The sequence below is a fragment of the Babylonia areolata genome, chromosome 4, assembly GCF_041734735.1.
Source record: "Babylonia areolata isolate BAREFJ2019XMU chromosome 4, ASM4173473v1, whole genome shotgun sequence".
Lineage (NCBI taxonomy): Eukaryota > Metazoa > Mollusca > Gastropoda > Neogastropoda > Buccinidae > Babylonia > Babylonia areolata.
In genome coordinates, this window is record NC_134879.1 from 7621502 (window position 1) to 7649004 (window position 27503).

Below are 27503 nucleotides of genomic sequence, written 5' to 3' on the forward strand. Positions count from 1 at the left end.
TCCCAAGTGGATGTACCCACTGGGGTGTCCTGTGAGCTGTGGTCAGCCCAGCGGGATGAGCTGGGACGATCCCGAGCCGGGACCATGGCCGCCACTGTTATGTCCTTGACACCTGAAGCGGGTGGGGAGCGTGTGGACCGTAGGTCCAACCATGCTTGGGATGGTGGGTGCCACACCTTTTCAGAGAGGGCGTCCCTGGATGCAAGAGTGACCCACGAGTGCTGTGTGGGGACAAACACCCACTCATCTCACTGTAGGACCGAGGGCTGGGCAGGTGGGGACTGCCGGCTCCGCCGGGCCGAGTAGGGCCCCTGAGCAGCCGTCGGTCCTGACAAGGAGGCCGTTGTGACCGTGGAGGTCACCTGTGGGTTGACAGAGGCCCGATTTGTGGACAGAGTGGCAATATTGGTCGAGGAGCTCGACCTGACCGACAAGAAGTCGATCCCACTTGTCGGGGCTGTGTGTGTCACCCTGTGAGATGTGCTGGGTTGGGTCCGGTGGGGAGCGGACAAGGGGCTGGCCCTTGGTGCTCCCGGCAACCCAGTGTGCACCCTAGGTGCGCCCCAGTACGGGTAGAAACTACCCGTGGGCACCAGCCATACTGTGACCCGAACCCAAAGGGTCACTGGTGCGTTGACCTCCATGAAGGGAACAACCTGGCTAAGTCGGAGGGAGGTCAGGTCCGACTTGGGTGTCAGTCCCGCCCGAAGACGAGCGGGCTGACTGCCCGGAACCGCCTGACACGCACGGGCCTCCCCCAGCAGGGGAGACCGGCCGGATAGCGGGAAGACCTGCAGAGCAGGTTGCCACGCGCCCCAAATCACCTCCCGTGGGGAGACTGGGGTGGCTTGGCCCGGGGTGGGCAAAGTAGAGATCCCCCCCCGGAACCAAATTTTTCTCCCCCCCCCAAAAGGAGGTGGGGGAGGGGGGTCGACAGAGAAGGGAGGAGGGGGAACAACAATGGGGCACGTGAGGGCCGTCTCCGAGTGGGGACCCGGGTAATGGCCGGGCGCGGCCTCCCCTTGGGAGTCCGCGCCTAGCTGCGAGTCCCCACAGCCAGGAGAGGACTTGCCATTCACCCTTCTCCCTGCCTCGCGCTGGGACACCTCGGGAGGCGACGCTCGTACCTCTTTCCCCCCGGTCCTCTTCATGACCGTTTTACTGGTACGAAAGTCGCCTCCGCGATCAGCGTCTAACGACGCATCGCCGCGGTCCGTATCGGGAGGAATCATGAGCTCCGGGCCTGGGAGAGTCTCTTACCGAGTCTCAATCCCAGCATCATGATCCCCTGCCTTCGTGGTATGGCACACGAGGCATGGAACCCGCGCTTAGGCACCCAGCGAAAATCCGACCCCCAACAGAGATAGGAAAGACAGGATCGACTTAGAGGCAGAAAAAATCGAACGAATCGAGGGTGCCGAGTCGAATCGAGTACACAGAATGTAAGAATACAATAAACACAAGCCGCATGCAACAAAATCAGGCCAAAAGGATACGCTGAACAGCCGAAAAAAGCGTAAGACGAGACAGAGCGTAAACCTGACAAGATGGCGTGGAGAGCCTTGGCCAAAGGAATGATTAAGCGCTTATAGTTTTTAGAGGCGTTTGATTGGCTGAGAGCGGGTGGGCCCGTCTTTTCACTGTTAGCCGTGCGAAATTTGGCCAAGCAGAGCAAACCAATAGGCCTAGTTTGCATCAGTTTGACATGGTACAGTATATGACACCAAAACATGCGTTAACGCGATCCCTGTATTGACGAGTATTGTATGTAAGTTTTCTCATTGTCATTTTTTGTGTGGATTCACTTATCCCAAATCCCCACCAATAGACTGCAGGAGAGTTCTGCGGCCATCCTGTATCTTGCTCAGAGTTCGAATTTAGCGGGGTGCTGGGTGCAATGCTATGAAAAGTTGGCTTGGGCACACAAATTTTGTCTAGAGTGCCCAGTTTGCACTCAAAATTGATAGAGGCGAAAGAAAATTAATTAAAAGACACACCAAGAAAGCAAGCTCGAATGCGGTCGATCAAAATGTAAAATGTCTTCTGCTACAGCTCACTTCGCGGAGCAACATTTTTGCGCGTGCACGATCAGATGTTGACGTTCATGGCGTGCTGCTGACGAATGATGTTTCCCATCTTCAATCTTAAAAGAAAGGCTCCCGAAACAGAGACAATCAAAGATTTTATTATGCTGGCACGCAAAACCACAGCTGGGCATTCAGATATTTTGTCCAGAGTTCCTGACTGGCACTCAGAAAAGAGTTAAATTCGAACCTGTTGCTCATGCGCATCTAACTTTAACTCGATATTACGAGCAATGCCAAAGGCGACTGACATAGACAAAAGCAGCAAACATGTGCTGTCCTCCATTTCTCCAGTTGATAGCCTCCATTATTACAACCAAACTCTAGTCTTACAAAGAAGTGCCATCATATGCACAATAAAAACAAGATACGAAGCAAAAAGTCAAAAAACAAAGCCTGCTGTTTTGCACGTTCTGCCTCTCTCGGTCACTTTTGTTGCTTGCAATTTCAGAGAGCCAATCAACTCTGTGAGCAAAAATTATGTGGCATACCTCTGTAAGTCAGGTAAGCATGGAACTCTCCTGTTGCATACTTTTGATTTTGTCTTGTGCTAAGACCCATAGCACATGGGGTGTCAAGCATCAAGACTCTGACGTCAAGCATCATGTTTTGTGAAGAGCTTTGTGTGCCAGCTTTTCAGGCAACATATGTCAGAAACTAGGCATCATGACTGATGACGCCAGATGTTGTGACGCCAGATTAGACCTTGTCCTATTCCCTCTCTGCAAAAGTGAGGTTTTCACGAGGAGCAACCAATCAGAATCTAAATGAACAGTTTTATCCACAATTTTTCTCCTAAAGACTGGATGAGCAGTGTTCATAACTAGGCATTGACATTCACTCGGCCAGTCACACAGAGGAGTGGAGGAGAAGAAATGTGGATACAGCCAAATGAAACCTGCTGCTGTCAAGTGTGTGAGTGCCACACCTCGCTGTCATTTTCAAGTGTTCTCTCAACAACGAAACCAGGCTTCCAAAAATGATGTGCATCTCACATGAACGCCCCCTGTGGGTGACTGTCCTAAGTTGTATTCAGTATTGTAGACCTTTAGGCGAGAACTGGATGAATGGAAAAAAACAACAAAAAACAACACAAAACAAAAACACACACACAAATTTCAGTTTTACTGAGTATGCACGAAAGCAACAAAATCCTATTTCTAAACATAATAATATATATAGATTAGAAACAGTATCATATATCATATCATATCAATATCAATATCAAGGCGTGCAGGCCTGACAAGGCCTTTTGCCCGCTTGAAGTGGGGAAGAAAAAGAGAGTCCCCACGTATGTCTGGTGCATTTTTCAACATGAGTGCGCAATGCTTGAAAAATCAATAAATATGTAAATGAGTTCTGTATTTAAAATTTTTTAAATGAATATCAAGATAATTTTTAAATGTATTCACTGTTCCTGCGGAAACAACGTCTTGTGACAAATTATTCCAAACATTTGTTACTCTGTTAGTAAAGAAATGTGCAAATCTGGAAGTCTTAACTGAAACTTTTAATAGTTTGTAGGAATGGCCTCTTGTGGCACTGTTCTCATTCAATGTAAACAAAGAGTTTATAGTTCTGCTGTCATATAATCCATGTGTCATTTTATACATCTCTATTAAATCACCACGCAGTCTTCTATATTCTAAACTAGGTAACTAATGTGCTTGCATTGCAACCTTCTTAGTTCTTTCATAGTCCATATCAGCAAAGCCAATAATTCTTTTAGTAAACCTTCGATGAACATTTTCAATACTGTCTATATGTTTCACTAAACCCGTATTCCAAACAACATTCCCATATTCTAAGACTGGCCTGACTAATGACTTAAATAATGGCACCATTATGTCTTTACTTTTACACTGTATATTTCCAACTAACATTCCGGTCAATCTATTGGCTTTTTTAATGGTTTCATTAACATGAACATCAAAAGAGAGACCAGAGTCAAAATTTACAAACGAAAATACCACAACAGAAAATGCTTTGGATGTTGTGTACTTTTCTGAAAAACAAACCACCACCAAACTTAATCTGTAAAGTTGCATAAAACAACGCCCCAATCCTGATCCTGAATAAAATCACTTGAATTATAAAAGGAAATTCCACACACAAAAAAAAGAAAGAAAGAAAAGAAAAGAAATTTGATTATGCCACTGGTTGTGACAGAGACAATGCTTTTGCGCAGTGATGTGACGAAGCGATTTGAACAAAAAGTATAAATTTGATACACAAAACTGACTTCACTTTTGAACTGCACATGCAACCAATACTATTGAAACAAACCTTTAACTTTGTTAATGTTTCGCCGCATCGATCGAGATTTGGTGGCTTCTTGTCCCATTCACGTTTTAAACTCTGGTACATGACCACAATTTCTTTCAAGGAGGCAGCCATTTTGCTCAGTTACACAGCAGAAATAAGCCACTTGCAACAGATTGGTGAAAGCTGAGATACATGAAGGAGCAAAAACCAGCGAAACACTGATTGGTCGAAATTCATTGACCATGCGTAGCCATCAGTAAATGTAAAGAGGGGAGCCGTAAAGTGCCAACGTTGACGAAATTTATCACGATGGAAAACGATGTTCTGGATGCTCTTGAAGATTTGGGGTATTGCATTATCAAAGAAGTCATTATATCGTTCTTTTTAAACTTTTAAATGGACAGAAGAATATTTTCAATCAGATCATGTAGTGGTTGTACCGATACTGACACTTAAGGGGTGGACAGCTGTCTTGTCAGCTGCAGTGCCAACAGTGTTTGTGATACCAATAAGTTGTTTGTGAATTAATTGTTGGTAATAAGGTGGGTATGCTATCACCGTTTTCTGCCAGTAAAATTTGGTGATTGTCTTTGTAACCGAATAGTTCCATGGCCTCCATTCATTGTTGAAAAGGGTAACTTAGTCTGTGTGCTGTAAAATCAAACCTCTGAGATTTTAACAATATAGTAATAATAATAATAATAATAATAAACGAATGCCTAAGCAAGAAAACAACTTCACTGTAACGATAACCTTGAAATCAATCATTCAGTGACTGACTGACTCGGTGACTGATTCAGATGTGTGCAGACTTTTCTGCTTTGACAGTTTACAAACCTTGTCTTGTAAATTTTGTAAGTAACTATTTGCACTGTACATTTATATAGAAAATAGGGCAATCATTCAATAAAATTTTTCACCCCCAAACTTTTATGCAGTCTGTACAAAAATTTGGCATGGTGAGGATATTAACTTTTTTTTTTATTATGTTAATTTTTTTTTCAGTCATAAATGTTATTATTCAGAACAGCTCATCAGTTGTCTGCTCTGAAAGTGAAAGTAACATGCATTATTACACTGGTGTATTTGGTAGTGTATTTTTCAATGGTAAGATAAATATATATAATATATATATAATTTTATATATATATATATATATATATATATACTAAAACAAACAAACAAACAAAAACTATTATGGCATGTTCCCTATATTTATTCAGGTAGAAGAAAATTAGTTATAAAAAAGCAGACTTTACCAGTACCTGTTGTATTATATCTCACAATATTAAGGCCACTGATAATACTGTAGGGCTTGAAAGGATGACGTCACACATGGTGCATTGTGTGACGGGATGCCATTTTGCCGGTCAGGCGCAGCTACCAAAAACGAAACTACGTGACAGGGTGCTAAACTACGATCGTCACCACAAAGATACTGAGCAATGCCACTCATTTGTTGCGTTATTGCATGTACAAGCTGAGGATACAGTACTGAATTGGGACTCACTGGGTATCGATTTTTAACGATTTTCCATAGTTGATACTACAGCAGGAAGCAGGTTGAAAAAGTCACAGGACAAGGAGGCAGGCATGTATTGAAGCTATCCGGTGCACCACAGTGACATTTGCAAATACCAGTGAACATTTGCGTGTTTGATCAAGACATTTCTGTGGAGATAACACAATGTTGTTAGCTACGAAATAAAGTGAATTCTGAAGTGTTATCTCGAAATAAGCTAGTTTTCATTTCTTGTGTTGAAACTTTGGCTAACACAAGGTTTTGAAGTGAATTCTGACCCATGTTCAGATGAAGGCCCACAATCTGTTAGCTTATATTATGGCTTCACTACAGGACTTACCTAGAAAATAACATGTTATCCAACAATAACTGATTTTATATATCTGTGTCTTTTAGTTTCATCAGTCTCGACCTGTGTCTGTTACTGTTACTAGTGTTAGTTTCAACAGTCTCGACCCAGGTTCCCTTCTGATGAACAAAGGAGAGATAATTAATGTGTGCCTAAGTTTTCAGTTGCTTTTCACTGTCATGGTAGATCTTGCTCAGTTTGGAAATTTGGAACACACTGCTTAATAACTGTTTCAAAGAAAAACACAGAAAACTGAAATAAGACATGTGTCTTCAGATCAGTATACAAGGTGAACTCACACACACACACACACACACACACACACACACACACACACACACACACACACACACTGATGTGCGCGCGCGCACACACACACACACACACACCCACACACACACACACACACACACTGATTGACTGATTTGCACACACACACACACATAGCAATACACACAGTGACACACATATATTTCTATATATTTTTGAATCAAACATATATATCTACTATGAACAGTTTCATTGAACTGAGCTGAAAAGGTGTGTGGGGAGGGAGAGAGTGAGAAAGAAAGAGTGTGAGTCTGAGTGTGTATGCGTGTGTGTGTGAATAAGTTTGTGAGAAAGAGATTAATTGCAAATGTCACCATAAAAGGTTTAATTATGTTTTCAAGTAGGCCTGCCTGTGATATCTTGAAGTCTCACCATACTGGGCCCCATCTTTTCACCTTGGGCACAGTAGAGTGAAAATAACAGAAAACACCCAACACAAAAAAGTGAAGAATAGGGAGGAAATATTGAAAATTTAAAACTTTTACTCATGATATCCCAGTTTTGTGATTTTCCTGACAGTATTAGTTTTTACTGCCTTCTCTACCACAAGAGAAAAGGTGCCTCTTGTTGCCAGATGCTGATCATGACTTTAGTGAGACTGTGTCTACAATCATGCACTGTTCCCAAAAACGTACATATGTGCGTAAATGACGCACAGATTTACAACTTTGACGCACAAAATTTTTACCCTGTGCGTCAATGTGACGCACACTTTTTCCTGAAACTAACAAGCATCTTACGGCTTCCAGGAAAACCGCGAAGCACACATCGTGGGCCTAAGCTTAGGCTAGTGCATAGCAGACGAAACTGAGCTGGCCAAAAACGTGTTAGAGTAACTTCCCTTGCCGATGCAGGCAAACGCTGTTGTGTGTTCATTAGTAGTGAGTATGGTTATGTGCTCATTATAAGTAGTTGACTGTGTTTTCATTGTATTCAAGCATTTTGAATGTCCTTGTTTGGAGAAGGTGTGGGTTTCTTTTCTTTTCATTGTACAATTGTCTTCATTGATTTTTTGTATGTTTTCCTGTTGACCCTCAGAAATGTGACAATGACCCTCAAAAATTCCATTCAAAGGGTCACAGTGACCCTCAAAAAATCAGGCCCATTGGGAACACTGTCATGTATACTACATCAGTTTGTGGAATCCTTTGGGTAAAAAGTAGCACTAGCAGCAATAATTGATTAAGCATTTGAAATTTTCATGAAAAGACCATCTGATCTTCATGCAGGAGACATGACAGATTCTCATTACAAACACAATCATACGGTGATATGTAAGTATAATACTAAAAGCTGGGGTTGTAGGTATGATACTAAAAGGCTGGGGTGGGTGAGCAAGTGTCTTGTAAGCACATAACAGAGGAAAGTGGGTTTTAAAATCAGCTACTGCTTTGGGATCTTTTCTTGCTGACAGTGGATTCAGTACTGAAGAAAAAGTGGGACTAATGTGTGCTGAAGTGAAAATTCCATCCTTCACCTAAGGCAAATGTCAGATGCATACAAAAGACATAGAACATACATTAAAATTTGCCCACTTTAGAATGGTTACAAAAAGAGTAATTGGAACCTGATGTGAGGGTGGATGGGGGGGGACAGCATCTTATCCTTATCAGATACTGAGGTAGAATTATGTGAATTTTGCCCTGTACTCTGTGTGTATGTGTATGTGTTTATGTACAGTGTCAGTATGTGTGTTTGTTTTGTGCTGTGATAGTGTGGGTGTATATATGTATGCTTGAGCTGTTGGCTCACATCGCTTGAAAGCAACCCCCACACCCAACACACACATAAGTTACACAAACATGCACACACTTTCTCTCTCTCTCTCTCTCCTTCCCTCTCTCCCTAACACAACACACACACACACACAGAGTGGCACACGTTCACAAATTCATACAGACACACACACAATGACACAGCACACACACAAAGCATGCAGTGAATCATTCATACACACACTAACACACAAGCCACTGATCTAAATTTTGTTTTGATCAGTGCATCCAAGCACACATACTGACAGCACACTAACTGAACATGCGTGTGTTCATACTTTTTTCCGTCTCAGTGAACAGGCGTAAAATTGAAGAAGAAACGCACGCGCACACACAACAGAGTGAAAGTGACACATGCAGACACCAGACACAATCACTCTCAACTGAATCGTACTGGTCGAAGCCATTCACAAAGCTAAGTTTATTTATGTATGGACGCCTTGCCTCAAGATCAAGCTTGTCAACATTCTTCCTATTTCAGGTTCCTTTGCATTTCCGTTTTACACTTGTTAATCAATCTAGAGCAGGAGATGTTCAAGCAAGTCGGATCGTAGAATCAACAAAAGTGAAGCAGACTGAAATGAAGGGAAATAACTCTGACAATCCTTGTTTCGTGACGTCATCACTCGTTCCCTATTTTAATGAAATATAATTGAACTATATTATTAACATTATTAACATTGATCATGATGTGGTACCCTGTATATTAAGGATAATATAATTGTAAGACTTAGTTCCACTGATATTTGCAATTGATATGCCTGACTTTGAATTAAACTTGACATATGATATACACTATCTAATTATAATTATGTACAAACAAAACAAAACAAACAAAAAACAAATGCATCACAGTATTTGACTTTGCCATGACTAGTGTGACAAAGATGGAGAGAAATCCAATGTAAAAAACTAAACATGAAATTATGTTACAGCTACACAGGACCTCTGTCTGATCTTGATGCTCTAGCAGAAGCAGTGGAAGAAGGTCCAACATCAGTTACCTTCACACAGCTTGTGGAATGGCTGGTACAACACATTGCTGACCTCACTGGTGTTGAGGAACGTGTTCATGCAATTACCTGTGAGTATGAATAGTTTTAGTAACATCATCATGGGAAATCAGGCTGTAATCCTCAAGGAAAATGAAAAGAAGATAGACCAGACATGGAGAAGATGCATGTACATAGAGAATGAGATGAAGACAGTCAAATGGAGATGGGCCCAACTAAAAAGAACATCTAAGAACCAAGTCAGCTGAAGTGCTGGTGTGGTCCTGCGCTCTTCAAGGAATCTATCTAGGAATAAAGAACTTAGGAAATCAGGAAAAGGAACTGCATGGCAGTTTCGCTAAAGACACTTAATTAAAAATTCTGCATTACATGATATCAGAGTGTGAGGAAATTAACATTTTGAGGGTCAGTATGACCTGGTGTCATTTGGGGGGTCATTTCACAATTTTTGAGAGTCGTTTCTGCTTGTTGCTTTTGTTTGTTCCCTCAGACACCACTCACACACATGCACACAAACACGCGCTCACACGCACGCGCACACACACACACACACAAACTTTGGTCAAACTTATGAAACTGTAATCCAATGTAAAAGTAAAATTACAAGAACAAAAACAAAAAAGAAAAAAAAAAGTGTTTTCAGTAAACTGCAGTCAAATCAATAACAAATGTGTCTCAATGGCAGTACCATGAAATGACTGCAAGCATGATCTGGGGTTATATACTACTGTCACAAACAAGTCTTTAAGAGAAAAAAAAACCCCAAAAAACAACAGCCTTGTCTAACCTTGTGACATGAAACAAAACAAAACTGAAATTAAGCATGATGTCAAGCATCATCCTTCAGACAGTAATAACACAAATATGTTCAATTGAATTCTTAATTTCAGTGGTATTGTATTTCTCTTTTTTTGTCACAACAGATTTCTCTGTGTGAAATTCGGGCTGCTCTCCCCAGGGAGAGCGAGTCGCTACACTGAGAGCACCACTCATCTTTTTGTATTTTTTCCTGCATGCAGTTGTTTTGTTGTTGTTTTTTCCCCTACCGAAGTGGATTTTTCAGCAGAATTTTGCCAGGGACAATCATTTTGTTGCTGTAGGTTCTTTTACGTGCGCTGAATGCATGCTGCACACGGGACCTTGGTTTATCGTCTGGTTCGAATGACTAGAGTCCAGACCACCATTTAAAGTCTAGTGGAGGGAGAGAAAATACCGGCGACTCTGTGATTCGAACCAGCGCACTCAGATTCTAGGCGGACGCGTTGCCTGTAGGCCATCACTGCACATATTCATTTACTTCAAACCAGTGTCAGGCGCTTTTTCTGTTGACAGAATTTCTCAGCTGAATCTGCTGTTACTGTGTCAGGTTGTCTCTGGGTTGTTGTTATTTCAATCTTTTGTTAAGTGTCCGCTTGCCGAAAGCATTGACTCTGAACCTCGAATGCAGATTGTGATGAAAAGCATCCCAGAGCAAAATTAGCACCAGTCAAACACCTCCAGCCTTCTGTCATTAAATTTGCACTTACCAACTTTCTGTGTGGCCTTCACAGTGTCTACATTCTCAGTAGGTTTTGATGGCATTTGCTGTAGTCAAATGGGCTGCGGCCCATATTTCAAGTGGATCACATGTTTCAACAATAGTTTGTTCAGAATCTCTGCCAGTACAGCTTTTATTTGACAAGCGTGTATTCGCCCTCTTGCCAATGCGTTGGCAACATTTTCAGCGTTTATATGGAATGGTTGATGATTGAGTGAATGCTTTCTGGGTAAACATGTCTTCAGTAAGGGAAGTAATTCTGTGAAGCAGGCTTGTCATCTGCTAGAGCTATCTGCTCGAACATGCTGGTTTAGAAGCTTTTTTTTTTTTCTTACAAAGAGAAAAAGTGTGTGTTATTGTGACGCACGTACCAGAAATATTGTGCGTCAAATTGAAATCTGTACATCACTGAACGCACCTCTGTGCGTAATCAGGGGCACTGGGGAAGTGCTCACCTAATGCCTATGAGTATAGTGGATGTTGTATGACACAGCTGCTAGCTTTTCACACCACTGTAAATGGATGTAAAGTATAGTATATCCCATATCATGATGCGCTGTACATATCATGCTTTTTGGTAACTTGTCATGATTAACAATGGATGCAGATTATACACAGTTATAAAATATATAAAGTTCTTAGTAAATTTTATACAACACACACACACACAGACACACACACACACACACACACACACACACACACATACACACACACACACACACACACACACACACACACACAGAGGTTTGAATAAGCAATAGAGGAAACAGTTTGTTAAGACTGACATACTGACAGATCACAAGTGCAAAGAAGAAAACAAGAGAGGCAAGGCCTTCAAGACTCACTTGTGATGAATTAAGTCCCCTAGCATTAATTATAGAGTAATTTCCCTTTTTTACTATCTGCACCAAAACGTTTGCAAAAATAAATAAAAATTCCATGCTTAACAAAAGAAGTTCCTGTTTGAACAAAAAATGATAATAATGACTCCTCTTGTTGTTGTGTCAGAATAAGAGGTCAAAGTGCCAAGTTTAGAGAATACTAAAAATATGAATATAACAGTAAATGCAGTTTGCATATAATTAGGCTTCTTTTTTAAAAATATTTTTTGTGCCCATCCCAGAGGTGCAATATTATAATATAAAGATAACTGGAAAGAACTGAATTTTTCCTATTTTTATGCCAAATTTGGTGTCAACTAACAAAGTATTTGCAGAGAAAATGTCAATGTTAATGTTTACCACGGACACAGACACACACACACACACACACACACATACAACCAAACACCAGGTTAAAACATAGACTCGCTTTGTTTACACAAGTGAGTCAACTAGAATTACTTGCAGTTGCAAGGACAAGTATGTTCATGATTCCAACACAACAAAAAATAGCAATGACTTGCTTTTGAAAACAAGTGTATTGAAAACTGCACAACAGTTTTGTCACTGATCTGGACATCTTGCTTTCTCATAACCGAAAAACTGCCTATGATAGTGTTTTCAACAACCTTTTCAGTAACAAATTTGATGACAGCCCAAACTGCATCCCTCCCCATGGACTCCAAATTCAGACACATGTATATGGAAGTGTTGATCTGGATGCCAGTGGCATCTCAGTTCTTTGTAAGTTCCCTGGCACAGTGACAGCCCACCATGGACCTGTAAAAGAACAGGACACACAAAAACAACAGAAACAGCAATAGCCCACTCAGGCAACAGTTATCATTATTGTTTTCCCCAGCTGTACACTGTGAAAATAAACTTGCCAGTAATTCTAGTTGCCTCTTGGAGAATGTGAAGTCACACAAATTTAGTCACAATAATCTTTTCCAGCAAAATTCAGTTGTCAATTCACTAACACACCCTGTCTTTCACAGAATTTTAGCAACAGATTTGACAAGTATGCATAGAAATTACTAGCAAACTTACAGGCTGACTTCAAATTAGAGACAGACTAGAGCTGGTTGTGATAGGCCTGAATTTAATTCTGTTTCTTTATCTTCAGACTCAGATTCCTTCTCCAACTGGTCTGTATCACTTCTTTTATTATCTTGTATATTTTCAGTGTTCTATTGCTTGAGATATTTTATTTGTGTTCATGGAAAGTATAAATTACAAATCAGTGAGGGACTTAAAAGCTAACAAATTAACCTGTTCACTGCCTCTAAGAAGTCAGCTGACATCCTACTCAAAATGTTGCCACAGTGCCCATAAGACATCCACTTAATCCTGCATCTATTCTTATTTTTGACTCAGTTGTGTGAACAAAGTGAGAATGTTATAACCCGGTGTTTGGTTGTATGTGTGTCTGTGGTTAACTTCAGTTTAACATTGCCATTTTCTCTGGAAATACTTTGTCTGCCAATACAAATTTGGCTTGAACATAGTAATAATAATAATGGACATTTGTTGAGCACTTTCCTCCCTTAAAGAGAGCTCAAAGTGCTTTACAGTAAACATTAAACACACACACACCACACACACACACGCACATACACACACACACACACACACACACACACACACACAACACACACGCACACACGCAATAACTCACAAAGAAAGAAGAAAGATAATATTTTAGCGCACAATAATATAAAACAGATTCAGAGACTACGCATATTACATTACATAATTACACACACACACACACACACACACACACACACACACACACACACACACACACACACAATGGAAAAGAGTGAGTTTGCATGGCTTATAACTGAAAAGGTATAGAAGGTCTCTATGGATAGGCGTTTTCAAAAAGAAGTGTTTTCAGACCAGTTTTAAGAGATTGAAATGAGGTAGAGTGAAGAAGATCGTGAGGTAAACTGAACATTCCAGACAGATGGAGTTGAATAAGAAAATAAAGAATCTTCATAGTCATACCAATAATAGGTTGTTCTTCTCCCAAATTTTGCCATATTTCTGGATCATGAACAGTTTATTTTGTTGATGCTGGATCCAGATTCCAAAAACACTGTTACCCTTTTGCAGCTGCCCGAATGAAGACAATGTCTGGTAAGAAGACACCATGATCTCGTTTTTCTTGTTCGCAATTAAAAGCAAAGAAATACAAATTCTGGACAGAACACATACAGTGACACTTCCTACATTGTTGACATGTTTACTGCGTATGAATATTCTAAAGTGGACACTGAATTAACTAGAGTGAACATAAAAGAAAATTTGAATTGACCGTTTCACTGAGTTAAGGTCAGCATTGTCTACACTGGCCTGTGCAGATCTTGATATAACATGTTGCAAAGCCTGATGAGATGGCAACGTCTCCTTTACCACCAAATTAAAAAAAAATCTGATATAACCATCGACATGTTTACTGCATATGAATGTTTTAGAGTGGATGCTGAATTAACTAGAAATTTAGAATGAACATAAAAGAGAAATTGAATGGACCATGTCGTTTTTCAGCGAGTTTAAAGAGTTGTCAAACACAGATCTCTGCAGATCTAAAAAACAAACAAAAAAAAACAAACAAACCACATATTGCAGTGTGTTTGAGGTGATGGGAACGTCTCCTTGAAAGAAATTCTTAAATGCCAGAGATATACTAAGATAACATGATTTAAAGGGCATTATCACTTCGTTTACTGTTGTTGATTTATTCCGCTAAAAGAACATGCTCAAATAATAATTTTCGAACGTCATCGTTCTACCTGCGTTAGCCTAGTGGATAAAACCAGTCGTTTTTTAAATGAATGTCCATGGTTCAAATCTGCTTCGAAGCCGCTTTTTTTTCTTCTTTTTTTTAACGCAAGCTTTGTTTGATTACAATAACGAATAGAGAACACATTTCAAAAAAACAATTTTTATCAGTTTTTAATTTTTTTTCTCTCAAGTTATCACAAGTGAGTCTTGAAGGCCTTGCCTTTCTTGTTCCTTTATCAGTTTGGTTCAAAGAACACAAACAGGATCTGAAGATTTAATTCAATGTGTCTGCATTATATTTATAAACACACTTTCTTCTCGATAATGTTTTGCTAGCTGGACTTCGTTGAGTGTGCCTGAAGTGGGTTTGTATCATATGCAAAAAGGGCATCTGAAATTTTGTCCAGCAAAGACAGTGGTTCCAGTCAATGAACTTACACAACTTTGCAGGCTGTGCAAATGATTATGTATGGTAAGAATGATGAGAGATGCTTCTATCTTGTCTGATGATTGGCTTTCAACTCGAAGGTGATGACAAGGACAGTGACAAAACTGACCAGCAATATTTGATGTTTTGTCTAGTCAATCTATCCAATCAGACATCAGTTTTGAGCAGGTCACAATGACTGACTGTAAGGGTGCAGTACTTTCACGTAATTTGAGAAGAGGGGGAGATGAGACTGAGAGAGTGCAGTGGTGTAAGATGATAGGTCGAAAACCAGAGGGTGTGGGAAAGGGTTGTGGCCTTGACTTCAGTGAACTTTCACAGTGTTCATCTAGTAGAACTGATAACAGCCAATAATTCTTTTTTTTTTCATGAAACCCATGGTAGACAACAGTGGACAGGAATCTTGTGTTTTTATATGTTTCATGCTTTTTGTCACAGTTCAGTTGACCAGCTCATTTGTAGAGCAGATAAACAAGATGCACAGCAGACACTTTATCAGTTCAGTTGCAACCAGGAGGGAGTATTATCAAAGAGCTTCTCCCTCTAAAGGAGAAACTCTTTGGTGTAAAAACAACAACAAAAAACAACCAAAAAAAAACAAAACAAAAAAAACCCACTTGACTGTTCGGTTTCTGAGAACATGATCGACTTTTTATCTGACAGAACCCTTGTTTGTCATTGTTGGGACAGTTATTCACTTGCGTGTTAACAAGTTAACAAGCTTTGTGACTGGTTTCATAAACATATAACCTGTTTTATTTTCTTCTACAGGTATAATCTTACAATAAGCATGCTATTTCCAGTTGTATTTTGTTTGTTTTCTTTTCAGATGTCATTTGATGGAGGTGGAAACAGACATTTTTGATGCACAAAAATTATTGACATCACTTTAAAATGCTTGGATAGTTATCTACAATCAAAATAAATGGGAAAAATTATCAGATTTGAAATCCATATTCATTTTCCTTCACAAAAACATTTAATTGTTACAAATCTAAAGAGAAAATGGGGGAGTTGGTAGGGGGCGAAACTTAGAAGTTAGATAAGATATGATGTCACCGACAAGGGCTGTTGCAACACAACTGGATGTATTTGACTGCAAAATTTTAAGAAAAAAATGACATACTCTTTTCATCTATACCATAATTGAAGGCCTGTTTTTAAACTGTTCAGTGTTGATGGAACCAACTCTTGTGCCAAACATGATGCTTTACTTTTGATCTGGTTGAGAATCAATTCTGAGTGGTTTTGATTAAATCTAGCGGGCTTTGAATTTAAAACAACAAACAAATGCACTTTGATTTATAGTTTGAATTAAAAACAACAAGAAGCAAGCAAGCAAACAATCAATCAAAAAATGATTAACTCCTGTCCTTGGAACACACACACACACACACACACACACACAATGACACACACACACGCACGCACACACGCACAGTCTGTGGTATATGCACATACATAGACACATACAGACGCATGCACGTACACACACACATATGTATGTGTGGACACAAGCACACAACACCACCCCAATCCCCCAACACCCCACCCCCTACACACACATGATCAATGTTCCTGTCTAGCCACTAGAGCAAGTGGTCACTTAATTGAACAAAAACTGCAGCATTTGACATTGTGTGTGTGTGTGCTAAAATGACATCAGCCAATGATGTGGGGATACACTTGACAGCAGCAGTTGGTATATGTTATTCAGATCCAGGATCTATAGCTAGAGTACCAAAGATTCATCTCCATTACAAGCAAAATATTTTTTGATTTGTACAAGATTTTAGGCATATAGGAAACACTGTTCTTTCTTCTGACTATTTATTGCCATTTCAAAAAGGTAATGTTGACCCATGCTGAACAATGAAACATTTGTGATTCCAGCACTGTTATTGGGATCTGTAGACTTGGTGGTTATTTTTCCAGCTTCAGGAGGCCTTCTCCCCCCAGACCCTCCAGTGAGATGTCACCTTTCCATCACACAATCAGAGGCTTTTGCAGCCCCCCACACACAGACCCCTCCCCTGTCTACAGTACACTTATTTGATTCAGTCCCTCTCGCATCCTGAACTGTTTTGAACAAGAAGCACAGATCGAGTTTGAGTGCACTCCCTCCTTATCTTCCAAAACATTCAAGTTGAAAACCTTGGTATCTGAAGAAACACTGACACATGTTTTTTGTGGTATGCTCCTATTTTGTTCTGATCTGTTGTACTTTCTCCTACACGGTTTGCATAAGGAATTGAAATCATGTAAATGCTGAGATATTGAATGATAACTTTGTTCCATCATCATGGAAACAACACCCAAAAATAAAACATGAATGCAGAAATGATATAGAAAGACATGTATTTGTTGCTATAACAACTACTGCTTTCTACTTAACAACAATGACAGACAACTACTTGTTACTACATCTTAATTAGACATTTGGTGTCATATACTGTACCATGTCAAACTGATGCAAACTAGGCCTATTGGTTTGCTCTGCTTGGCCAAATTTCGCGCGGCTAACAGTGAAAAGACGGGCCCGCCCGCTCTCAGCCAATCAAACGCCTCTAAAAGCTATAAGCGCTGAATCATCCCTTTGGCCAAGGCTCTCCACGCCATCTTGTCAGGTTTACGCTCTGTCTCGTCTTATGCTTTTTTTGGCTATTAAGCGTATCCTTTTGGCCTTATTTTGTTGCATGCGGCTTGTGTTTATTGTATTCTTACATTCTGTGTACTCGATTCGACTCGGCACCCTCGATTCGTTCGTTTTTTTCTGCTCTAAGTCGATCCTGTCTTTCCTTTCTCTGTTGGGGGTCGGATTTTTGCGGGGTGCCTAAGCGCGGGTTCCATGCCTCGTGTGCCATACCACGAAGGCAGGGATCATGTTGCTGGGATTGAGACTCGGCAAGAGACTCTCCCAGGCCCGGAGCTCATGATTCCTCCCGATACGGACCGCGGCGATGCGTCGTTAGACGCTGATCGCGGAGGCGACTTTCGTACCAGTAAAACGGTCATGAAGGGGACCGTGGCGAAAGAGGTACGAGCGTCGCCTCCCGAGGTGTCCCAGCGCGAGGCAGGGAGAGGGGGGAATGGCAAGTCCTCTCCTGGCTGTGGGGACTCGCAGCTAGGCGCGAACTCCCAAGGGGAGCCCGCGCCCGGCCATTACCCGGGTCCCCACTCGGAGACGGCCCTCACGGGCCCCATTGTTGTTCCCCCTCCTCCCTTCTCTGTCGACCCCCCTCCCCCACCTCCTTTTGGGGGGGGAGAAAAAGTTGGTTCCGGGGGGGGATCTCTACTTTGCCCACCCCGGGCCAAGCCACCCCAGTCTCCCCACGGGAGGGGATTCGGGGCGCGTGGCAACCTGCTCTGCAGGTCTTCCTGCTATCCGGCCGGTCTCCCCTGCTGGGGGAGGCCCGCGCGTGTCAGGCGGTTCCGGGCAGTCAGCCCCCTCGTCTGCGAGCGGGACTGACACCCAAGTCGGACCTGACCTCCCTCCGACTTGGCCAGGTTTTTTCCCTTCATGGAGGTCAACGCGCCAGTGACCCTTGGGGTTTGGGTCACAGTATGGCTGGTGCCCACGGGTAGTTACCCCCATTCTACCCGTACTGGGGTGCACCTATGGTGCACGCTGGGTTGCCGGGAGTACCAAGGGCCAGCCCCTTGTCCGCTCCCCACCTGACCCAACCCAGCACATCTCACAGGGTGACACACACAGCCCCGACAAGTGGGATCGACTTCTTGTCGGTCAGGTCGAGCTCCTCGACCAATATTGCCACTCTGTCCACAAATCGGGTCTCTGTCAACCCACAGGTGACCTCCACGGTCACAACGGCCTTCTTGTCAGGACCGACAGCGGCTGAGGGGCCCTACTCGGCCGGGGGAGCCTGCGGTTCCCACCTGCCCAGCCCTCGGTCCTACAGTGAGATGAGTGGGTGTTTGTCCCCTCACAGCACCCGTGGGTCCCTCTTGCATCCAGGGACGCCCTCTCAAGAGGTGGCACCCACCATCCCAAGCATGGTTGGACCTACGGTCCACACGCTCCCCACCCGCTTCAGGTGTCAAGGACATAACAGCGGTGGCCATGGTCCCGGCTCGGGATCGTCCCAGCTCATCCCGCTGGGCTGACCACAGCTCACAGGACGCCCCAGTGGGTACATCCACTTGGGATGGCACCCAGCAGGGGATGGACTGCGAACAAGAGTGGGAGCCCCTGTCTTCGGATGAGGACGAACAAGCAGATGAGCACTCTTCGCCCACATCCCAGGGGGGACAGATTGAGCCCGCGCCTCCCTAGGGACCAGCCTGAACTAAACTCGGACTTTGCCGAGCTCGAACTGACCCTCCCCAATAGGGTCACGTATGCTGAATCAGTCCCTCAGGCTACTTTGTTACCCTTGACCCTCCTTACGCCATGTGACTCTAACTCCAGAACCACAAGGCGACTCAGAGTGCCAGAAATGGTGCAGGAATGGCTTAATAAGCCAACCCGCACTGTCAGGGGTGCTGCTTCCATCCCTCCTCCAGGCAGGGAGTCCCTCTCTGCCCCGGGCGCCTTTTCCCCGGGAAAGTTCCTTAAAGATTCCTCCAAGGGAGGGGTGTGGTCCTGGTACACATCACCTTCCCCACTTCAGCTACCCTGTCCTTTAAAACGTTAGCAGAGTGGGACAAATTGGCCCGCTGCTGCCTCCTCGAGGTTTCCATGGCGTACACCTTCGACACGTTCCTCCACAGGGCCAGTGAGCTGTGGGAACAGTCTCCGGTTAATCAGGACACGGGGTCTCCTTCCTCTGTCCCGCCTGGCCTCTTCACCGACCAGAGGTTACACGCTTTTGGCAATAGGGTAGCATCTGGTCTCATGCGGTCCATCCCAGCACAGCAGCACTCCCTCTTCGGCCAGTTCCCGCCCCATTTTGTCAGCCACAGGGCAGAGACAAACAGGGAGGTGGCCTCATATTTGGCCCACACCTCTCATGGGCTCCAGGGTTCTATGCCATTGAAGAGACCGGCCACCAGGGCCCCTCCATATACCACGCCGCCTAAGTCAAAGCAGCGTGTGCAGAATCAGTGGCAGAGGACTAAACCACCTTATGTCCGTCCAAGCCGACCGGCCATGCCCAAGGCCAGAAGGCAGCACCCCCAATGACTGGGCCCCGATTCAGCACCGCCAGTCGTTCAGCCCCTCCAAGTAGGAAACTTGTCTCGGCATGCACATCAGTGGTGTGCTCTGGGATTCAACGACGGGATTATGTCGGTGCTAGAGTCGGGGTACATGCTGTCTTGGGTGGAGGACCGCCCCCCTCTAAGATCCACTCCTCCTCCTTAGGTGCCCAGCTCGACGGAGCAGGAGAGCGTCCTAGAAAAAGAGATATCGCACCCACTCCTCATGGGGCTATATCTCAACTCTCGGACCCGGGCCCCGGTTTTTACGGCTGGTTGTTGGTGATTCCAAAGGTCTTGGGAGGGTGGAGACCAGTTTTGGACTTGTCCCCCCTCAACAAATTCCTCCCCAAAATCAAATTCAAGATGGACGCACAGGCACAGATTCGGGAGACCATCCAACAAGGTGATTGGCCTACCTCTATCGATCTGGAAGATGTTTATTTTCATATACTCATCCATTCGGCATCCCATCGGTACCTGAGGTTCGTGTGGAGGGACAAGGGGTTCCAGTTCCCGGCCCTCCCATTTGGTCTACCCCTTGCCCCTTTCCTGTTTACCAAGGTGGTGCGGGAATTGGTGTCCATCGTCCGCTCGGAATCCTTTTGTCTCTGTGTGTACCTGGACGACTGGCTTATCCTGGCCCAGTCGCAGGCCCTGTGCCTGAGTCATACGGCCAGACTTCTAGACCTTTGCTCCCAACTGGGCTTCCTCAGGGACCAGCAGAGATGCGATCTGTCCCCAAGTCAGTCCTTCGACTTCTTAGGGATGAGATTCGACACGCGGTCCATGATAGTCTCTCTGGCGCCAGATCACTGGGACCGTCTGGCAGGTTTCCTCAGCCACTGGCGCCACTCCTCCCAAGATACAGCGTGGACACTTTCTTCCCTCTTGGGCATGATGGAGTCCATGGCACCTCTCATTCCCCTGGACAGGGTTCTCAAGCGCCCTCTCCAGAGGGCACTGAGGTTACGCCGGTCCCAGAGCACTCAGCCATGGGATACCCAGTTATGTCTGGGCGAGTGGTTCCTCGAGGTGATATCAGAGTGGTTAATCACCCCCCTTCGGACACAGGGAGTGCCCATAGCCCCACCTACTCTTCAGGTGGCACTCTTCACAGACGCCTCCTCCCTGGGCTGGGGAGCCCACATGGACTCACTCCATGCAGCAGGGACTTGGTCCCCGGAGGAGCGCCTATGCCACATCAATGTTCTGGAACTGGAGACAGTTCGCAGGGCTCTCCTGCACTTCATGGGGGAGGCCACTGGCAAGACCATCCGCTTGTTCACGGACAAGACGACGGTCGCATGTTATGTGAACAAATGGGGGGGAGCGCACTCGGCAGACCTCTCCATGCGGACCGAGGCTCTCCTCCGTTGGTGCCACAGCAAGGGCATTCCACTTTCAGCGAGACACTTAGCGGGAAAAAACCAACATCTTGGCAGATGCTCTCAGCAGGTCCAAGAGTGTCATATGCACAGAGTGCACCCTGGACAAGGACAGCCTTCAGTGGGTGTGGGAACAGTGGTTTCGGCCGATGGTGGACCTTGTTCAACAAGAGACTTCCCACTTACGTCTCTTCGGTTGCCGACCCAGAAGCGTGGGCAGTGGATGCTCTCTCTCTAGACTGGAGCAGTCTGATTGCCTCCGCGTTTCCTCCCTTTCCAATTCTGTCCAAGGTGATACGGAAAGACAGATTGGAACACCCGCAGCTGATCCTCATTGCGCCGAAATGGCCAGCCCAGACCTGGTTTCCGGACCTTCAGTCCCTGACACATGTTCCCACCCATGGAACTTGAAACCAAATCTCATCTGCTGAGGCAGCCTCGCTCGGGCACTCCTCATTCCAATCCTCAACTGCTCCACCAGCACGCATGGCTGCTGTGCGGTCGGAACTGTCAGCATCACCATTGAAGTCCTCGACCCCTCGGTCGGCCTCTGTGTCGGCTGCGCTGACCCAGGGGTGTGCCTCCTCTCACCTCCTCTCCATAGTCACCAGAGCAAGGAGGCAGGGAACGGAGACTTCGTATGACTTTCGCTGGAAGAAATGGTTGCGGTGGTGTACAGCTCAGGGCATTCCCCCTACGAACCCTACGAGCATGCAGCTGGCCAACTTTCTGGCTCTCTGCTCCTCGGTTCTCATCCTGTCTGCTAGTTCTGTGTGAGGGTACAGGTCTGCCATCTGTACCACAATGCAAACAGCTAGGTGGTCCCGCCTTTGAAGCGGATTTCCTGCTCAGAGAGGTGGCTAGGGGTGCCCCTCGGAAGGAAGCTAGAGACCCCAGAAGAGTGTCCCTCTGGGACTTGTTCCTGGTGCTGGATTTCATTCGAAAACAGCCCTTCCAACCATTGGGGACTATTCCTTTTGACATCCTCACCCTCAAGACCACTTTCCTTCTGTGGCTGGCCACAGGCAGTCGTAGAAGTGAGCTGCATGGTCTTAGTGGAATGCCACAAGATCTGGCCTTCCACAGAGATGGTTCCATCACTATTCGTTTCCTTCCAGAGTTTCTGGCTAAGAACCAAGACCCTGAGGTTCCTTCCCCCTCTCTGAGGGTCAGACCTTTGTCTGATATTCTTGCCCAAGATGATGCGGATAGGCACCTCTGCCCTGTTCGGTGTCTCAAATATTATTGGGATAGGTCTCGCAAATAGGCGTTCTTCTCAGAGGCGTCTGCTCATCTCCCTCAATGAGAATTACAAGAAAGACATCGCTGCAGGCACCATTTCCCGCTGGGTTTCCCAAGTCATTCGTAGAGCCTACTCTCATGCACACAGGGATATCAGCTGTCTTCATCCCAGAGCACACGAAGTGCTGACCATAGCTACTTCGGCTGCTTTCCAGCACTCAGTGCCAACGCAGCATGTCTTGGAGGCAGCCTTCTGGCGGTCTGAGAATCCCTTCATCAACTTCTACCTCAGGAATTTCCGTATGACCAGGGCTGACGGTTCCAAGGGGATTTCCTTTGTCGCGGCTAACACTGCCGTCTCAGTTACAAGGGCTCCCCATACGAACCAGTAGGCGTTGCCCTCCTCCATTTGCTTTAAATTCTGCATCAGTTTGACATGGTACAGTATATGACACCAAAAGGAGGAGTTTGTATTATACTCCATGTTTGGTGTTACATATACTTACCATGTCAAACTCGAATGCCCGCCCGTCCGTCCCCGCGTCTCTGCCGTGGTTCTCATGGGGCATTTTGGTTCATGGCCACGGAATGATTCAGCGCTTATAGCTTTTAGAGGCGTTTGATTGGCTGAGAGCGGGCGGGCCCGTCTTTTCACTGTTAGCCGCGCGAAATTTGGTCAAGCAGAGCAAACCAATAGGCCTAGTTTGCATCAGTTTGACATGGTAAGTATATGTAACACCAAACATGGAGTATAATACAAACTCCTCCTATTTATCTCCACTTATTTAAGTAACAATGACAAGTGATTTATTGCTACAACTTACAAGAGCAGCCTTCTTATTCTATTTCATTGAAGCCCCTTACACATCAGTCACACACACTTGAAATAGCTAAAAACAGTACTCTCATACCTTTCTACCAGATTTTTCCTGCATACACAACATGCTTGAAATAGCCAAAAACAGTACTCACAGACCATACCTTTGTACCAGATCTTTCCTGCTTACACAACATGCTTTTAAGCTAAAATACTGTAAAATATCTTTGTTCTGCAAATATAATTATTTATATTTGTACTTCTTTTTATCACAACAGATTTCTCTGTGTGAAATTCGGGCTGCTCTCCCCAAGGAGAGCATGTCGCTACACTGCAGCGCCACCCGTTTTTTTGTATTTTTTCTTGCGTGCAGTTTTATTTGTTTTTCCTATTGAAGTGGATTTTCTACAGAATTTTGCCAGGATCAACCTGTTTGTTGCCGTGGGTTCTTTTACATGCGCTAAGTGCATGCTGCACATGGGACCTCGGTTTATCGTCTAATCCGAATGACTAGCGTTCAGACCACCACTCAAGGTCTAGTGGAGGGGGAGAAAATATCGGCGGCTGAGACGTGATTCGAACCAGCATGCTCAGATTCTCTCACTTTCTAGGTGGACACGTTACCTCTTGGCCATCACTCCATTATTATAGCAGGTTTAACGCTACTAAACATAGTAAGGCCACACATCCTAACACAGTGTAGTGGTGTGGGTTAGAAGCGGCACAGGAAGGAAAGGCAGGCCATAAGTAATGTAAATGTCTGGCACAAGCCAACTATTGTAGTGCCAGAGAACAACAGAACAAAATCATTAGGTTTGGAAGAAGGTAAATCCATGACTGAAGCTGGACTGGCAACACTCTGCACAGATCTCCCAAGTAGGTAGATAAGCACTGATGTGCAGCCTTCAAAGGTTAAGAAAAATGGGCATATGAAAGCAGACCAGGAGAAAATGCATGAAAAATCAGATATGGCAGCAAGATGGACACAGGCACAATGGAAAGGGACAGCCCAATTTTAGTCCACTGGAGTTCAGTTGTGTCCTCGTCAGGGGTGTACATCTGCTTGGACAACAATAGGACAAATGTTCGGACTCATCCAATTTTAATAGAAGTTTGCCCTCTTCTTAATGAAATGAATGGGACATAGAAAAACCAGTCGGCGCACAAATCTTGCTATGTCAAGTTGTTAATCAGCTATGATAAAAATGAACAAAGCATTATCACTCAATATCAGTATGTTTCAGTTAAAACAATCCTGTACTGAGAAGAAGTTTCACTGGATGTAAATGAAGATTAAGAGTCTTGAAACTGAATAATATGAAAATGAAGCTTTAAAAGTAAGGCATACAAAGTCTTGAAAATGGGGGGGGGGGGGGGGGGGGGGGGAAGATAAGTCTTTCTTAATGTTTTCTCACCTCTGGTCATTCTCCCATCTCCTCATCCTCTACTTCTCTGGGTCATTCTATGAAAAACTGATTTGGAAAAAAATCAACTATTTAATAAAATGTCTTGTATCATCATCAATTTCTTTTCCTGTTAAAAAGATTAAAACTAGAATAGTAGACAGCTGTCTGTGTTTCCTAAAAACATATAACACTTCAGCGTGTCTTGAAAGTTGAATGGATGGATTCATAGTTTGAAAACCTACAGAAAATGTTATATTTCATGCTTGATCTTGGCTGAAGGTCATGAAAACCTTTGTGACATTTGTACAATTATAAATTTGCCATGAACTGTTTCTGAGTGTGTCTGAGCGCTTGTCCGAAATCCTGTGAGCTTGACCCTGTCCCATCTTCTTTGTTGGTTGAATGTATTGATGTTCTACTGCCACATATTACTCATGTCATCAATTCTTCCTTACTGTCTGGTTGTTTCCCAGAAAGCTTCAAATCTGCTGTTGTACGTCCACTCATCAAGAAACCATCTTTGGATCATAATTGTTTGAAAAATTATCGACCTGTCTCTAATCTGTCATTTTTATCAAAACTGCTAGAAAAGATCATATTGTCTCAGCTCTTAGCTCATCTGGAACAAAATGGTTTACTTAATTCCCACCAGTCAGCTTATAGACGTGGTCATAGTTGCGAAACAGCCCTTCTTAGAATAGTGAATGATTTGCTTTCAGGATTTGATGAGGATAAGATATCTGTTCTCGCTCTCTTAGATTTGTCAGCAGCTTTTGACACTATCGACCACTCTATCCTCTTGAACAGACTTAAAACTTCCTTTGGTATTCGTGACACTGCACTAGCATGGATCACGTCTTACCTGTCAGATCGTACACAGAAAGTATGTGTAAATGGTAGATACTCAGAGTATCTGCCTTGAAATATGGTGTCCCACAGGGGTCCGTCCTAGGTCCTGTTCTTTTCGTGCTGTATGCGGCTCCTGTGTTGGATGTCATCAGTCATCATGCGATGTCGCATGAGAGCTTTGCTGATGACACACAACTTTATCAGTCGGCTTCCATAGCTGAATTTGATGCACTGGTGACTCAAACACAGGAGTGCATTGCAGGCCTAAAGGACTGGATGACTCTCAACAAGCTGCAATTAAATGATGATAAGACTGAATTGATGATAACCTGTCCAAAGAAGTTTCGTCAACATCCTTCCTTTCCTGACTCTGTTCTGATCAATAGCACACCTGTTTCACTTTCTCCCTCTGTTCGCAGTCTTGGTGTAATCCTAGACCAGTCTCTTTCCTTCCAACAGCACATTTCGAATATCTGTAAAGTTGCCTATTTGGAACTGCGTAGAATCAGCTCTATCCGCCACTATCTCTCAACCGATGCAACCAAGACACTTGTATGCTCTCTGGTTCTCTCAAGATTAGATTACTGCAACTCTCTTTTGGCCAGCCTTCCCAAATATCTGTTAGACAGACTCCAACGAATTCAGAATAATGCTGCCAGACTCATTTGCAGAGCTTCTAAATTTGACCATGTTTCTCCTCTCCTTCGGTCTCTCCACTGGTTGCCTGTTTCTGATTGAATAGACTATAAGCTATCCACTCTGACCTTTTCTGCAATCAACGGATCTGGCCCCAAGTATCTTTCTAAACTCATCCATATCTATACCCCGTCTCGCCAGCCCCGTTCTTCCTCTGATACTCGACTTCTCAGGATACCTCACGTTAGAAGTAAGACCTATGGATACAGATCGTTTTCTTTTCAATCGCCAAAGACGTGGAACAAGCTCCCTGATAACCTCCGTCATTCTGATTCCCTCGCATCTTTTAAATCTTGTCTCAAAACTCACCTTTTCCCTCAGCAATAAGTTCAATTGTGGCAGGTCCACTTCCTTTGCGTTAGCTGTGCTTGACTATGTGTGTATACATATGTATGTGTACATAACTACATGCATATATATGAATGTGTATTGTGTGTGCGTGTGTTTATGTAAGTTTGTGCCTGCCTATGTGTGCGTATGTGTTAGGGTAGCTGTTAGATACACATGTATGTTAAAATGTATGTATGCAGCGTGTGTGTGTGTGGTGTGTGTGTGTGTGTGTGTGTAGTCACATTTTGGTGTGTGTATGTAACATAGATATGTATTATGTTAACAAAAGCGTTTTTGTAAAGCACCTAGAGCAGATTTCTGGATAGTGTGCTATATAAGTATCCATTATTATTATTATTAACTGTTTCACTGTAATGTTACTTTGAAATTTGGCATGTGTACAACAGAAATTCTGACATTGATTTTGATAATATTTTATTGCTTAATACAGAGGTATCAGGACAGGAAGTAGTGTGATTGGATACAAGCAAGAATTGACATGAGAATGAAAGAAGTTGATGATGTCATTTGCAATTTTGCATGTTACATGTCTACAGGTCCAGATGATGCCTCTAGTTTTCTTCTAGAAGTCAGTGGGTTCCTTCGAGAATATGGTAA

At 43.8% G+C, this 27503-nt stretch overlaps 2 protein-coding genes across 3 annotated transcripts in view; one reads left to right on the plus strand and one right to left on the minus strand.

Annotated features, from left to right (window-relative positions):
- The window catches only part of LOC143280816 (26S proteasome non-ATPase regulatory subunit 8-like), a 55339-nt gene extending 50820 nt beyond the window's left edge, over positions 1-4519 (minus strand). Inside the window, exon 1 of the mRNA XM_076585514.1 lies at positions 4371-4519. Within this exon, the coding sequence (XP_076441629.1) occupies positions 4371-4481 (111 nt within the window). The 5' untranslated portion in view covers positions 4482-4519. The remainder of the gene's footprint in view (positions 1-4370) is intronic.
- A 60-nt stretch (positions 4520-4579) lies between these two features.
- LOC143280817 (protein FAM98A-like) overlaps positions 4580-27503 on the plus strand; it is a 122393-nt gene continuing 99469 nt past the window's right edge. For both annotated transcript variants that reach the window (XM_076585515.1, XM_076585516.1), the window contains exons 1-3: positions 4580-4696; positions 9261-9409; positions 27443-27499. In XM_076585515.1, coding sequence (XP_076441630.1) covers positions 4659-4696; positions 9261-9409; positions 27443-27499 — 244 coding nt within the window. In that variant the 5' untranslated portion in view covers positions 4580-4658. The remainder of the gene's footprint in view (positions 4697-9260; positions 9410-27442; positions 27500-27503) is intronic.